The sequence below is a fragment of the Anneissia japonica genome, unplaced genomic scaffold (assembly GCF_011630105.1).
Source record: "Anneissia japonica isolate Jap-2015-1 unplaced genomic scaffold, ASM1163010v1 scaffold1005_len2656397_cov198, whole genome shotgun sequence".
Taxonomy (NCBI): Eukaryota; Metazoa; Echinodermata; class Crinoidea; order Comatulida; family Comatulidae; genus Anneissia; species Anneissia japonica.
Window position 1 is genome coordinate 269533 of NW_022683792.1, and position 16765 is coordinate 286297.

A 16765-nucleotide genomic window follows, 5' to 3' on the forward strand; every position below is an offset into this window, starting at 1 on the left:
TCTCTTATACACATCTTATATATATATTTATATTTATATATATATATGCGATGTGTGTTTACGTCAGGAAAATAGGAGTGATGTTTTGCTCTAACTGACGTGTTATGGACCGAATACTCAATACGTTCCCAAATACTTACAAAAATATTGGGAATCGAACTCATGATCTCTAGATACTAGCGTGGTGTCATAACCACCAGATCACCGAGCTTGCGCTTAGTGAAAATGTTGAATCCGATCCCCATATGCTATTTCGATGTGTGTTTGCGTCAGGAAAATATCATAGGAATGATTTTTTACACAACCTGACCGAATACTCAGTACGTTCCCAAAAGACCATCATATTGTTATCCTTTAAAAATCTTGTATTCTAGATCGGTGCGTAAATAGTATTATTTTAAAAGTATATACTGATTACATGACTGAAAGTTGTCTATTTTTAAGGTCAAGTTTGAAGGGCGCCTTCGGTACACAACATTAATACTTTGTAAACGAATATGCGTTTTACCAGCTACATAAACATAAACACAGCCTTAAAATCCTTCTACTTACTAAAAAATAGGCCTATTGTACCTCTTTAAAATTTAAGCTGCCCCGTGTTTCGCCATACATGTTTACCATCGTTGAATCATGTATTAAGATTATTACACTTATTGATAACCAATGACACTTCAACTGGATTATTAAGACCTTCAATCTTTACAATACGCTATGCATGATATGAAAAATAATAACTTAAATTAATAACTCTATTTATAGGCCTATGTGGGGAAACGCATTAGGGGCCTACTATTGATATTTGAAATACACAATAATACACTAAAATAAAAGTTACAAAATGGATATGGTGGTTTTATTGATTTCATGAACATAATGTACTTTACAAGGCTAGATTTAAACTAACCAAATAGAAATTCTGTTAGATTTTGTGCTGAAAAAAGACCAAAATATACATACCAATTATAATTTAATGGAAAATATTACAGCTTTGAAAAAAATTAAATAGATTTTAATAAAATAAAAACCAATGGTTTTAAGCAATAATATGTAAGCTTCTCCGTGAGTCATCATCGCACGTGAGACAGAAACTTTATTTTTGTGTACTACCACAAAGTAGGCCTACAGTAATCCTATGTATTCACATTTCTGCACAAAAACAGTGACACATCACAGCATTTTTAATTTACAACTACTGTACTAACAAACGAAAAACAGAAAAATATGTACTTAAATTATTGTAGTTTCATAACTTTCTACGTAGTGTCCCTTATTTTTTTTTCTCATTCTCATTACACCAGTAATTCAGAGGACGACATTTAAATGTGGTATGGCGCGCACTATGCGCAATAAAAAGTGAGTAACCCAAATTTAGGGCCTGGGACTCCGGCTACGTGGTGTACAGCATTTATATTAACAAACAAAAAACAAATAACTATAAATTAAATAATAAATTTGAAGCAATATCGCATAACTATTAACTATAATTTATTAATTGAAAAAGGCTTATTAAATAGAAAAATGAGCTTAAAATGTAGCTCAGGTTCAGAATTTCTGGCAAATAAAAAAAAATCATCCACCCTTAAAAATTGAAGCTGTTGAATTGTTTCAATGCTGTAATAAATGCATTGAATATAGCATTGGACGTAAATATTTATAAGACATAATCCCTACTCCATCAGCTTTAAGATATAGGCATATAATCTGAAATAAAATCTAAAAAAATCCTACAAAATCCTTTATAAAAGGAGATTCTCTTTTAAAAAGATCAAAAATTTATCAATCGCCAATCAGGCATATCTAAGCAATTCTGTTTTCACTAATTTACAAACGTTTTAGATCAAAAATTTTAATCCATGTACAGCCAATGTAAAAGTGAAAGAAAAATAATTATCATATTTATTTGGTGTTTATTGTTGAGAAGGGTTTTTGAGGGGGACTAAATTTGAGAGGTATTAATTTTTTTGGTGTAAAATTGATACTCAAATATACGCCCAATATAAATGTGGAACTTCAACACATTATTAAACAAAAGTTGAGAATATGTTATTGTGTGATAATAAAGAATTATTTATACCAAACAGGATAGAAAAAATGTAATTCTACTCCAAGTAGAAAAGTAATAGAATGTGTTAAGAACAATGTTGCTTCCACTAGTTTTGTTTACAGTCACTTGGAGAGTTTATACGAGATAAAATGAACGCCCCAAGGTGTTTACGGTACTCAAAATGAGGGGCTGGAGTGGGAATTAATTTGAGGGGGGCATGTATTCAATGAGGGGCGTTTATTCCAATAAATACGGTATAGAAAGTGTTACTATAATAACTATTAGTCTTAAAATTATGTAATAGGCCTTTACTGTACTACAAAAAAATTCTAGTACACTGATAGATTAAAGTTACTTTTCTCCCGCCTTCTACAGGAATAAGAGTATATTGAATAATTGGAAGTAGTAGTACTGGAACTGGTCCTTGTAAAAACCATGATACTGAATATATACATAAATATATTTTCTTTAAAATTTGACAAGCAAATGAGTTTCCCTTTGTGGATAAATAAAAGTTATTTTATCCTAGGTCATTATGGTGGCTATTGAGTGTGTAATACAGTTAGCCCTTACAGCATGTTAATTAATGTTCAATATAGACACTCCGCCACCAACCAACCAACCAACCCACCCATCCAACCATCAAAAACTTAAAGATGATTCCTGGAGTGGAAAGAAAATAGTAAATGAAAACGAAAAAAAAAATCATAATCATAAATTAAGGCTGAATATTTTTTAAATGAGCAGTTAAATTTATGAGGCATGTGGTGAGTGGCAATGTACTATAATGCTTTCCCAAGATCAATCTTCTTTTGTATTGCTTTTGCTGAATGGTAAATCATAGAATCAATCAAACCTGCAACTAAAAGGTAGAAAATAAAAACAATTAGAGATCATAATTATCTTCATTAGTAAAAAATGATAATGTATTACTATTATGACTTTTAACATCAATGACAACAAATTTCATATTCACAACTGTTTGTGTCATAACTATAGATCATCTTTCATTTAAGACACATATTTGGGGTTTTCCCTCCGGACTTGGTTTTTGTTTTGAATTTGAAAGCGTAAAATCATTGTTCCCACATTAATATTGGTAATTATATTTTTTTTAAATTAAATATATAAATAACCATGTTTTATCTAAAAAATCATTTACCAGTGAAAATTCCTCCAATAATTGCACATACTCCTGTAAGGAAATGCATGAAAGACCTGAAAAAAAAAACAATATATCAATAATATAACTGTAACAAAATAAGTACATTCTGAATTTGTCATTTCTTAAAAGAGTCTAATAACACCCACTATATGTCTACCCCAATAATGTATGTCAGAGGGAAATATCAGAATTTACCAATGGTGGATCCAGGAATTTGCCAGGGAGGATTTTCACAGATAGAAGGTCCAGACACCTCAGCCCCACCATGGTTTGGGCTGAGGTAAAAAAATTTGATGATTATGGCACATCTGGATTGCCAGAAATGGCACTCTCAGACATAAATTTGATTATACTGTAATTACATTTTTTCCCCATTGTTTTAAATATAATTTTGAAAAATTTAGGGAGCCCGGCCAAGATGCTTACTCCCACCTCCCCAATCCACCACTGAAACCAGTAATTTTGAGATATTGATTACCTGCAGAGCCCTTGCTTCTTGGATGACATCAAGTGCACGTAGGGCACAGTCATATCCCTCTAGTCACCTCCACTGGAAAGTTTTTAAGCGAAAACAAATGCTCAAGTAGTTAAAATCACCTCCTAACCACTTGTCAGACAATACTGCTTGATGTCAGCATTCTTTTCCACATGCTTTCCAAATACTTACCTACTTTTTTCAGTGTACTTGACCATGAGGGGTGATAGTTCATACAGAAGGAACACTCCTGGCAACCCTTGTTCACTACTGACAACACTTGTTGATACTTGCTTTTCATGTTTAGTAACAGAATATTGATTTGTTCTTGTCGTTTGCCCGTTTACGTTTGTGTATGTTGTAGGCACAACTTTAACATAGTACTGGTACATTGTAGAGCCTGCAAATAAAAAAAAAAGTAGACATACTATATATACTGATGAAATAATCTTTTCCATTAATATTTAAAATATCTATTTAGCATATCTGTATACATTTCTTCCATATAGACCATTTTATTGGGATTATATTGAAACAGCGCCACCAACGTCTCACAACTCACTGGGGGACTTCAAGTGGCCTAGCCTGAGCAGCTGGCTAGTTACAAAATAGAGCACCACCACACAGCGGATTGCGCCGCTTGACCTTTGCTATAGCAGCAGTAGTCAACACATATGGTCACGCTAAGTACTGTATATGTAAACATTGAAATAGCCTTTTTAAGACTTAGACTTGTTTTTAATATAAACATTTCGTTCTTTTTTCGTTTTTAAAATATTTGTGCTCATTAGTAACTTAGATTTATCGTTTAATTATTCCATGATAGTAACTATGTAGAGTGAAATGGAAGTCCCCCATTGGTGGTTGCCGGGTTTTTTTGGCGAAAATGGTGTGTATATATGTAGATGCAATACAAATAAATAGATAAATAATAATAATAGCACTCAAATTGTAAGCACAAGTTGTATTAATCATATCAAGCATACCTGATCAACAAGTTCCTTTATTTCAGTTATATGAAAAAATATCTGACGGGATTCAAACCGGCAACCTCTCACTGTCAAGACCACAGAGACCTACATGATATAGGTAAAGATATAACCCCCCACCCCCAGGCACTTTCTCTCATACAACTGACTGAAACGCTCAAATGATGCTGTAGTTACAACCTATGAACAAAAACCGCAATTCTGGCAATACTCAAACGCGGCACGCATGTGTCAACAAAAAAAACGATCGATCTCCTGGCGTTCCATACTCTTGCATAATATTCCCTATCGCGTGTGGGTGAGTTGTGAACTTGCAGTTAAAATAAACCTAGGCCTAGGCCCTAGTTGTAGCAATTATGACTAAAAATTAAGAACAAATTTGTTTCTATTGTATTTTACTTCTATGCTAATTAGATGCAAAAGCATATACATTCCATTTTAGCAGGGCTTTTAGGCATGGGGCCTAGGCTAGGCGTAGGCCTAGTTCCGAAGCCACTTCTGCGTCCGTCCTGCGTTCCGTCGAGCAACGCCAATAAAGAAAAAAATATTAATTTCATTTGCAAAAAATTTAGATTCGTTTTTTTTTACCCTGGCCTGTAACTTTGTCATTGCTATCCAAGCTTGCTTCACATTTCCGCTCTTGAATCGATGTATACGGTACGTGTTGCATGCGCTCTCTTGTTTTTTTCCCGAATAGGTTGCCAAATCTGACTTCTTTTCTGTACGATACCATCATTGTCGATATAGCTGAAAACTTTTTCTAATCAGACAGCGCACTCTCGTCGGCAGGGTGAGCGATTGTATGGAAACCGCGCTTCTGGATCACCGTGTAGCAAACTTTATGGAATCTATTCAGGGGCGGATCCAGAGATGTCCAAAAGGGGGTCCGAAAGGGGGGGCCGAAAGGGGGGCCGGGGCCGGGCCGGCCCCCTCCCTAAATCCGCCCCTGACTTTTAATTGTTCATCCTATCTGAGGAAATCAGAGCGTGTGCAGCAGCCGCATAAGTGAACAACGTGACGTAGTATCATAAATCACAAAACCATGTCAATCTCATTTAACATGTTATCAAAGTTTTCTTAATTTCTATTTTGGCCTGATAATAATTATTACAATTTTTGGCTGAAAAAAATTATTAGAAAACATTTAGTTAACAATCTCCACACACTACGAATTGCAGCGCTGAATCGCGTCTCAAATGAGAGATACAGGTCGTTTTTGTGTATTCTGCCGAATCTCTATAGACCATTTTATCGGATTTATTTTGAAACAGACGCGTATACAACAGATACGATCTTGCTAATTGCTGTAATTACTGAATATGTAAAAATTGAAATAACTTTTTAAATCTTAGTCTTGTTTTTAATATAAACATTTCGTGTTTTTCCGTTTTAAAATATTTGTGATCGTTAGTAATTTAGTTTCATCGTTGGTTTAATCCATGATGGTAACTACGTAGAGCGAAATGAAAGTCCTCCAAGTGCTGGTTGCCGGGTTATCGGAAATTTTCATTTCAAATTTGGCGAAAATGGTGTGTATATATGTAGACGCAATACAAATAAATAGATAAATAATAATAACAGCACTCAAATAGGAACAAGTTGTATTAATCATATCAAGCATACCTGATCAACAAGTTCCTTTATTTCAGTTATATGAAAAAATGTCTGACGGGATTCAAACCGGCAACCTCTCACTGTCAAGACCACAGAGACCTACATGATATAGGTAAAGATATAACCCCCCCCCACCCCCAGGCACTTTCTCTCATACAACTGACTGAAACGCTCAAATGATGCTGTAGTTACAACCTATGAACAAAAAACCGCAATTCTGGCAATACTCAAACGCGGCACGCATGTGTCAACAAAAAAAACGATCGATCTCCTGGCGTTCCATACTCTTGCATAATATTCCCTGTCGCGTGTGGGTGAGTTGTGAACTTGCATTTAAAATCAACCTAGGCCTAGGCCCTAGTTGTAGCAATTATGACTAAAAGTTAAAAACAAATTTGTTTCTATTGTATTTTACTTCTATGCTAATTAGATGCAAAAGCATATACATTCCATTTTAGCAGGGCTTTAAGCATGGGGCCTAGGCTAGGCGTAGGCCTACCTAGTACCGAAACCACTTCTCCGTCCGTCCTGCGTTCCGTCGAGCAACGACGACGTAGGCTAGGTTGTAAGACAAGGCATTACTGCATAATACAGCACTGTACATCCATAGAACTCACTGTTTCCGCCTGTGCTTGCGTAGCCTTAGACTCAAACAGTCGATGTCGATATAATTTTATAGATTTTTCACAATGGAAAAAACCCAGAAATTCGTACTTTGTAATATTATAAGTTTTACTTAATTAAAATTATAATATATACCTATGCCAGTAATGTATCTCGATATTTTGATAGAAGGACCTAGTTAGTAGTAGTAACACTAGGCCTAGTAGGCATAAAAAACAGTTGGAAATTTCAGGAAGTGGGTGGATTCGAGATCCACCCCTGATGCTTCATTGTAACAGTGATGCCACACAGTACCAAATCCACCACCAATAGGCTCAATTAGACATTTATTTAGCTGGTTATTCCAAGATTTTGAAATTCTTTGACCTTCATTTTATTATTAAAAATGATTATTTCATAATTTGAATCATATTGACATTCCAAATATTCTATGACTAAATCCCTTATGTAATATGGCCAATATTTACAAATTGCAGCATGATATTCCATATATAAGCAATAATATTAATAGCTGTGTTCAGATTCCATAAGCAATTCTTATAAATTGTCCCTTTGTCACCCAAAAGCCAGTGGTGAATTTAATTGACACCTGGAATGCACAAATACAAACACTTTTAGTGTTTATGCTTATACATTGTGCGTTGCAAATGCAAATAAAATATCTTATTTTTTCTCTCACTTCTTTTAGAGAATCCCATCATTAGTAAAACAAGTAAATATGCCGGTTCCTGCAGGTCATATGGGTCACGGGCCAAGCTGTTTTGACCGTGTTAAGATGGGCTTCATGATGGGATTTGCAGTAGGAATGGGCTCTGGAGCCATTTTTGGAGGATTCTCTGCATTAAGGTCAGTTTTATAAAATTGTTATTATGAAATTACAGAAATTATTACCTTATGAGTACAATGACTGCCTCATTGTTAGATGAATGTTACCCAGCATTTATTTTTAATTTATCATTATTAATACAGACTGTACACATTCCTTGACATTATGATTTTTATATGGCTAAGTTATTAACCCAGTAATATTATAACCGTAAGTTACATCAACAGTTTGCTCACCAATCCAGCAAACTGAATGTTGCCTTTGTTTGTACAGTTAAACTTGTCGAAGTTGACTTTGCCTACCAAAAATAAACTTATTTTAAATGCCAAATAATTGTGTTTTCCATTAATGGAAATTCTGCAAGTCGAACAATTTTTCAATGGCACTTTGGATTTCACTTAGACAAGTTCAACTGTAGATATTTTAATAAATAATAATAATAATAATAATAATAATAATAAATAATAATAAATAATTGTAAAATGACTGCCTTGATGTTAGACCAATATTGCCCACTATTTTTTTGTAATAATTGTTCATTCTGATATAGCGCATGTACATAAAAATATAGTGTGTAAACAACAAATGGATTATCTATTTTCCTAATGATGCAAAAATTGGTTTTAATAAAAATGTATCCTGGAACCAAATGACTGTACAACAACTTATTAAACTACTTTGAACATTACAGGTATGGATTAAGAGGACGAGAATTACTTTCACAAGTAGGAAAAACCATGGTGCAAGGTGGAGGAACATTTGGCCTGTTCATGTCAATTGGTACAGGAATAAGATGCTAGCCAAACACAAAGCAAAAGACTTATATTTTGAATTACCTTACTGCATTCTATTACTTCTATGTAGTGAACACTGCAGATCAAAAAGAGTATTGTCTTGAAGCGTTGGAAAGGATGGTGACACACTATGTTGGCCAACAAATCCACCGCCACCTTCTGTGAAGGCTTGATGACGCAACACTGTGTACACTTCTCGTCATGCTGCCCTCTCCATGGATTTGCATCAGCCAACACAGTGTCTGCCAGACTTTACAATTAGGACTATACCAAATCTCATTACATGTTGCAATGTTTAAACTGAATACAGGTCTTGACAGGACCAGAAATATGTAAATAAGTTGATGCTTCAAAGAACATTAGTTATGTTGCCTTTTTGTGTGTTTATTCATGAATGTGATAACAGAACATGAGGAAATCCATAATTTATATATTGAACGGAGTGGTGGCTTAATTAATTTACGGGGAAAAAAATTTGTGAATAATAATCTGAATTAGTCAAAGCTTCAGTGGTCATTGACTAATTATAACTGTTAGTGACAGATTTTTTTTAATTTATAAATTTTTTTCTGGTTCTAATGAGAATATAATCACAATCAGTGAATAACGCTAATGTTGTACAGTACTTGCAAGTTTTTTGTTTGTTAAAAATAGCCTCTAAAATTTGTGACAAATTTAATTTTGTTTGTGCAAGTCAGTCACTCAGTGCACAAGGTGCCCCCACCTTTTGGAAAGTAAAGAAAAAAGACAGAAAGAAAAAGAAAAAAAGTTGATCCTAGGTTATTTTCAGTTTCTAGAAAACAAAAATTTCGCAGGGAATTCCCCCGTATCCCCTAGTGTAGTGTTGTCTCGATCGACGCCCCTGGTTCACGTGAACAAGTCTGGACTGCTTAGCTAAGAACACAAAATGGCACACAGACACAATTCTTATTAAATACATATCCAGACAAATTGAACAAGCTATACAATTTCTGTTTAAGTGAAATGACCTATATGATGTAATAAACAAACAAATATAATGTAATAAAACGTACTTACAAAAAACCATGTATTGTGTTGATGAACACTGTAATTTAGTCTAATGAAGTAAAACTAAATGACCTGATAGAATAGAATCATTCCAACAGGCAACGTAGTATTACAAGTTATCTTATTTACATGCAAAATTGTTGGTGTTTTCCATTAATTAATGATCTGTAAGTCAAATTTTATTCAAGTCAAACTACTTTTCAATCCCATTTTGAATTTGACTTACAGCACGTTCAACTTAAATACTTTGGAAATATATTGATTCTTTCAATTGTCTTTGACACATGTTTTTGTCCAAGATACAGCGTAGTAGTGATCATACAATTTCAAGCAAGATACACAATTTATACACTACTAGAACTCTAAAAGAAAAGACTTTTACTACAGTGCATACATTTTTACATTCAGTCTTGATTTCCACCACAATGATCACATTTGTGTAATCATTCTTTCATAACATAGGCATGCTTATTAAAAAGGATAACGACAACAACCAATTTGAATTTAAATCAGCTTCGTCAAAAAAGGGAGGGCAGCCAGGGCAAGTACATTCACTGGGTCCAGGCGTCCTCTGGGGCCCAGGGTAGCTCTCAATCTATGCAAGTTTAATTACAATATAGGCTACATGACTTCTTGGGCAGTTTGTACATCGACAAGGCATGCTATATAAACAGCAAAACAGGAAAGTGTTATGTTGTCCCATAGTGATACTTAGCTAGCTGGGTTGGCAGATGAACAACTTTGGTGGTTTATCTCCCTTTTAATCCCAGAGTCCTATGTTAAAATCCAGCAAATACCAGGATGTTTTTTATCAACTTAAACTCACTTCATAAGCATAGAAAATGTAAATTAAAACTTTAAATTTGAAATATAAATACCTTTAACATCTGTAACTTTTAATCCATCCAATGGATTTTCCATTCCAGGATATTCCATACCAAAGGATAAACTTTGTATATAATGTGTTGTGTTGAACTGCAAAAGAAAACCAATAATTGTTGGATTTAAATCGTGCCAAAATAATTGATGAGAAGGCCTCTTGCTTGTGCCACAGACAGCTGTTTAAATATACATTGGTAACATATGACTGAAGATTGGAAGAACTACTGTTTCATATGAATATTTATATGCTTAATCCAATACCTTGAAAATGGAGCCTATAGTATGTTTAATGAGCATAGTTTCAAATGCTCCAATAAAAACAAACATAACTAAAAAGAGTACCTTGCTTCCTGAAAATGGCTGCAGGTCATGAACATGCACATGGTGTTGTTGAAAGCTCTTACCAGGTGCAAAGTGAAAATTACCAGCAACCTAGGGAGTAACGTAAAACTTTATTTAGTTCGAAAAGAAAACAGACAAAGATATTATAGGACACTATGTAATACCATATCACATGCTGTAAATTCCAATGGTTAACTTTCAATTATCATCCCATGCCTTTTGAAATTTAAATATACTTAACTCTCCATCTTGTGATTAGTTATCCCTTTAAAAAGAGGTTTACTTGCCTTGTTAACTTCTAAATATCCAAATACATTACAGCCTTCATCCTTCTGAGCTACCATCTTATCTGACCAGCCTTCCCTTTCACATTGAACAATTCCCTTTGGGTTGTTGAAGGCCCAGCCTTTCCGTCTATAGGCCTCACGCACATCATCACAGCTATTGCAACACCTACATAACAATTTTATTAAACATAATTTGTTGCATCTTTTAATTACTCTTAAAAACTCTTTTAATGTCTTCATTTGTTACAATATTATTAGGGGGGCCCATTTCATGTAAGGCTCAGTCACCATGCACCTGCGTATGTACATCCCTGTTGTGGAGTTTATGCAGTATTTTACCAGAACCAGATTTTTCATCCTTATTTTTCAGCAAATCCTATTGTTTCACAAGAATATGATATATTTTCATCATTATTCTGATTTATTATGAATTATAGTAGTATCTCATAATGTACATTTATATAGCACTCTCATATCCATTTTAACAAATGCTCAACATGCTTGCAATAAAATTAAGAACTGACTAAAAAAAACAAAACTGACTAGGACTTAAAATATTCTTAACAATAACCCACAAAGAATACAGAAAAGCAACCAGCAATCCAAGTTATTTGCTAGCAATTGAGTCCATTGGTGGATTCAAGGGGACACCCAGCTGGCCTGAGGGCCCCAGCCTCTAAATTTATCAAAAGTATAAAAAAAATGGGGAAAAAATTATACTCAAATTTAAGTCTGCATCTGGAGGTGCCATAATCATTACCTCAGCCCCAACCATGGTGGGAGCTGAGGTGCTCTTCCTGGGCCCCCTCTATTCCAAATTTCTGGATCCGCCACTGGCGTCCTCATAAAGAAATTAATTTAAAGTTTCTGTGAACTGACAAACAAGGCCTACATCAACTAGTTTAAATTTTCTATCACGGATGCACCACTGAAACTTCCACTACACACTCCTGCTTGGAAGTTATTGGTGGAAATTACAGTAAAATTCCCACTGGAATAGTACATAATACTAAACCATTCCTATGTGGTGGAGATGCTGGTGGACTATGAGTTAAAAAATAAACATACTACAGTAATTCAGCACTACAGTCTTACTTTAAATCCTTAGTCTCTGCACCATAACAACTTTCACATCTCTTAGGGTCCAGTTTTTCCTTCTCAAGATTTTCCTTCTGAAAATAATATCAATAATAAATAATAATTTATAAAGCACAAATATTACTAAACCGTAGTAAAAATCACAGATGCTGTGCATGTATAGATGTTAAAAAAGTGTGTCTTCTAAATAGCAACTGAAGGCAAGTTGGCAATATGTTCAGTCAGGAAGTTCCAAAGAGTGGTAGCTGAAAATAAAAATGATCTGTGGCTGTAGGATTTGGTGTTAACTTTAGGAACAATGAGCAAATTAAGGTCAAAAGAATGGAGGGAGGATAAGGAGATATATTTAGGAAAGAGATCAAGTGGGCTGTTGATGGGAAAAAAATATATAGTATAAAACATGTATTGCATCAGTGTGATCCATGAAAATCCTTGCTTAGCAGATATTTTATAAAAAGATATTTTCACAAATAATATCTGGTTTTAAATACTGCAAACTTTATTGTTTGTCCTTTTTCCAAATCAATTAAATTTAATACACTATAATCAGGTTGAGATTGATTGAATGAAAAGCTTGCATTAAAAAATCTACAAACTTTTTCTTCATCTTCTTGTTCAGCCGCTCCATCACCAAGATCATGCTTCTCTGCAGTTTCCGAGATTTTCTTGCCCTTGCTATCCAGGCGTATTTTATACAAATTATGCTCTACATCAAGTTGCTGTTCTCCTGATATATCCATTGCATCCGTGCTTAGATCTTGAGTTACCAAGGTTGGAAGAAAAGATGAACAGAAAATTCATGGATGTAGGGAGGTATGGAGTAATGGTGGAATCATGCCAGTAATAACCCCATAAGTCGGAACAATGCGTTTTTTTTTTAGTAGTTATCGCCATTTTGGCTGACTGAGCTAATTGCTCTCAATCGCATTTACCAATGCATTGTTCACTCAGCTGAAAACACTAAGGAACCCTACTATTATAAATTGCCAATTTTATATCTACATTTAATATCAATTTATATGTTCTTGTATTTAATGTTGCAATATGATAAAATAAATGATACAAATGAAAGCAGATTAAAATTTTTTTTGTATGCCCAATAAAAAATATATTATCACACTAATTATCTGGGAAGTGATGAGGGATGGACACTTTTAATGAACTTACTCTGTATAACCAATTCGTCATAGAAAATAAAATCACATTCAATTACCAGTACTGGCTATACACTCTATTTCAAATTTCAACACAACAGAATTAATAATAATTAATAATTTGAATATTTATTAAGTTCTCTTACACAGATGGTCTCACAGCACAATTAGAGGAAAGATAAATGAAAAATTTGAGATTTAAGAGCAGTTTTGAACTGTTTCAAGGTTGGAGCAGTGATGGCGCCAGGACCTGCCCGACGGAGGGGCTAGAGGCCCCGACGGGGGGGGGGGGGGGCCTAGGGGGGGGGGGGGTGGCCTAGTGGAGCAAATCCGGTGGGGGTCCAGATCCAGGGCTTTGCCCCCTGGAAGCCACAGATATTTGACGAATTATGGCGAATTTTATTACTTATTTGATAGGCATCGAGCTACTATAATATGATTTCATGTAGGCTATGTTTTTTAATGTTGAAATCAGCTTCCAAGACCAAAACGTTTTTGAATAAAACAAGAAACAAAGAGTATGCAATGTAACCATCTAATTTATTTTCAAATTCTCATTCTGGAAAGTAATTCTACATTTTGGAAATTTTGCATGAAATCTGTCAACCACGCTGTCAAAGTCGAGGCAATGCTTTCCCCAACAGGGGGCTATAGTAGCCCCTCCCTGCCCCCCTCTGGCGCCACCACTGGGTTGGAGAATGACGAACTTCATGGGATAGTTCATTCCATATGTATGTGGTGCAGCGGCATAGAAAGCTTTGTGAGAAGTGGAATTGGCCAGATTTGTCTTTGGCACTTAGAGTATAAACTGATCATTTACTATAATACTTACAGGCACATGGCATTTTGGGAAAAATTAAATCCATGTTAATTCTTAACTTCTCTCCACGACTTGCATCAACATACAACTCTGGTATAACCTGTAAAGAAAGACAATGTAAGTTTCTCAGAACACATTATGGTATTACCAATATCCACATACTTTTTTTCCCAGATACAATCAACTTAATCATTTTATTACAACTATCAATAAAGGTATAGTAGTTGAATTATACATTGAAAATAATTATAGAATCATTAAAAGTTTAAAAAAAAAAAAAAGAAAACGAATAAGGCACATCAAACAATCACTCAATAGTTATACAGTAATTATCTAATTCCTGGATTATGCTTACAGATGCAACATAAAATCAACTTGCATACAAATACTACAAAGTGTATTAAAATGAGAGTAGCTCTATCTAGGTAAATCTTTTATGGACAAAATGAGGTGAGGATTATAATAATTAGAAAGGAATAGAGAGAGTAAGAATATTATCATACACTTGGCAACTTTGATATTAAAATGTGTTGAACTGTGCATTCTTAAATATCCAATACCACAATATTGTGCACACAGTAATTAAAATTAATTAATTAATTAATTAATTGTGTTGTGTGCTTTAGTATGTGATTGTGTTCTTGTCTATTCTATTGTAATGCACATGTTTTAATGGAATTAATATAAATTAATAAATTATTCAATATTAAGAATATTTTTATTTTGAACTGTGAACAAACAACCGGAATTTGACAATAAAGATTGAATTGAATTGAATTTTATACTGTATGCATAATATCAAAACATACCTCTTTTGAAAGATAAAAGTTGAGTTCAGAAATGAAGAGTATAAACATCAGGAAACCACTGAGCAGTGTCACTATGGAAATAAATTAATAAAAAATGGTATTGACAATCAATCATATCATTCAAAGAATAACAATTTGTCCAAGAAGCTTGTGTATGCCTATTATAATATATTATAAGTCATTCGTGATGTCATCACTGCAACTCCCAAATTGTTATTTGCCTATCCCCCACAGACCAATAATTTTTCAATAGTGGACGCTTGGCTTGATTTCTTTTTGGGTTCATTTCATCACCGCGCATATTGAATTGTAATTTTAAATCACTTTCGTAAAACAAACTTAATTACAACCCGAAGAAAGTTACTGCAAATTCAATATTAATTATGAACAATTAAGGAAGTCATTGAATCAATGAACCCAGGAAGTTTTTTCAAGCATTCAATCTAAACTTCGTATAATAATTTTCCTATAGTGTACTATGCGGAACTCTACTAACTGCTTAATAGGGTCTACTAAACACCAAACCTAACAAAACAGATTCAGGTGACAGACTATCGAGCCCAACTAGTGTGGACGATCAGACCTACACCAGACAATTAGGTCCACCTTGTGTGGACTATCAGGGCCACTTTCATTATGATTCATTATTGCATTCTAAATACATTTAACATACAGATATTATTATATTATTAAGAATTATATTTTAAAATGATCATATACTCATTTATTTTATTTATTTATTTCGGTATATCAAACATCAAATGATCAACAAATACAAATGGCAGTCATGGGCAGAAATGATTTTGTTTGCCCACAGTCTGACGATCAGTCCCATATGAGACGATTGGGCCCAGGACGGTCGGACCCATTTCCAGACTCCTTGGCCCATATTTTTCAGTTTAAAGTGGAGCTGATCGTTCCAAAAATGGACTTGACTGTAATTCACAGATTCACCACACAGTCGAGACTACAGAGATGTGAAAATGCTTCAAATTAAAAACAGTACTTTCTAGCATGAATAGATTCTTCTAAATAAATCATTAATAAAAACTAACTTTTTTAGCGATAATTGTCAAAATTCTTGTTAAAAATCAATTAATATTATTACAGGTAGGCCGGCCCTAATGAGTGTATTTCTTCTATTTCTCTAGGCCAAGGCCAAGGCCTTTGGCATAGGTCTGGCCTAGCTAGTAAGCGAGTAGCCTAGGAAGGGCCCTAGAAAAGCTTTTCAGGCATCATGGAGTGGGCTTACCTGCAGCTCCACCGAAGGTTTTAACCCTGAAATCTTCTAATGTTTTAGGATAAGCATCGAATTGCCTTAATCGGGACATCAACCCATTGGTTGCCATTGTTTAATAATTCAATAAACTCGGCAAAATGTACACAAAATTTAACTTAACAGGTTAGGCTAACAACAGGCATAACGAATGAAAGTTTATTATTGATCCATCCATTCACCACCACGTACGTATAGAAAACATTAGAACGGATACATCAGAGACACTATATAATTTTAACGTGGTAAGCTTCTTATGTTATTTAAAAAGATCCATTTTAAAAGTACAGCACAGTAAATAGGTTGCCATGCAAGTTTTCAATTTTGTTTCATTCCCTCATCTTAGTCCGGCAGCTTAGCAGATTGATGTGGACGTTCCGGACAAAAGCACCAATTTTTTTTACATGCTCCTTATGGTCATAACATTCAATTTTTGGTAGGAACCACCTCATCCGAGGTCATTATGGCGGCCATCTTGGATTTCAAAATGGCCGCCTAATAAAACCTATGTTTATCTATATCTCCGCTTCTAAACCA

General features: G+C 34.3%; 2 protein-coding genes across 3 annotated transcripts; one reads left to right on the plus strand and one right to left on the minus strand.

Moving 5' to 3' along the window:
• Positions 1 to 831: 831 nt before the first annotated feature.
• On the minus strand, positions 832 to 16432 carry LOC117101423 (endoplasmic reticulum-Golgi intermediate compartment protein 3-like). The gene is made up of 11 exons (XM_033241401.1): positions 16205 to 16432; positions 14953 to 15023; positions 14156 to 14243; positions 12766 to 12926; positions 12167 to 12243; positions 11072 to 11237; positions 10785 to 10874; positions 10439 to 10535; positions 3877 to 4084; positions 3207 to 3262; positions 832 to 2906 (listed from the first exon to the last, which is right to left on the minus strand). Exons 1-11 carry the CDS (start codon positions 16299 to 16301, stop codon positions 2827 to 2829), a joined length of 1191 nt encoding a protein of 396 aa, XP_033097292.1. The 5' UTR covers positions 16302 to 16432; the 3' UTR covers positions 832 to 2826.
• Positions 4885 to 9578, plus strand: LOC117101443 (reactive oxygen species modulator 1-like). 2 transcript variants are annotated; one of them, XM_033241431.1, is made up of 3 exons: positions 4885 to 4971; positions 7600 to 7757; positions 8429 to 9578. In XM_033241431.1, the coding sequence occupies exons 1-3, from the start codon at positions 4900 to 4902 to the stop codon at positions 8535 to 8537; spliced, it is 339 nt and encodes a 112-aa protein (XP_033097322.1). In that variant the 5' UTR covers positions 4885 to 4899; the 3' UTR covers positions 8538 to 9578. The 2 variants fall into 2 exon arrangements, with proteins under 2 accessions (XP_033097322.1, XP_033097315.1); XM_033241424.1 differs by lacking the exon at positions 4885 to 4971 and adding an exon at positions 6480 to 6601.
• Positions 16433 to 16765: the final 333 nt, after the last annotated feature.

Coding starts and splice junctions, on each gene's coding strand:
- LOC117101443 (XM_033241424.1), top strand. CDS start 6,485: ATGAACAAAAAACCGCAATTCTGGCAATACTCAAACGCGGCACGCATG. Junction 6,602..7,599: donor ATATTCCCTGTCGCGTGTGG/GTGAGTTGTGAA, acceptor CACTTCTTTTAG/AGAATCCCATCATTAGTAAA. Junction 7,758..8,428: donor GGAGGATTCTCTGCATTAAG/GTCAGTTTTATA, acceptor TGAACATTACAG/GTATGGATTAAGAGGACGAG.
- LOC117101423 (XM_033241401.1), bottom strand. CDS start 16,301: ATGGCAACCAATGGGTTGATGTCCCGATTAAGGCAATTCGATGCTTAT. Junction 14,244..14,952: donor ACTTTTATCTTTCAAAAGAG/GTATGTTTTGAT, acceptor CTTTCTTTACAG/GTTATACCAGAGTTGTATGT. Junction 4,085..10,438: donor AAAAGTTACAGATGTTAAAG/GTATTTATATTT, acceptor TTTTATTTGCAG/GCTCTACAATGTACCAGTAC.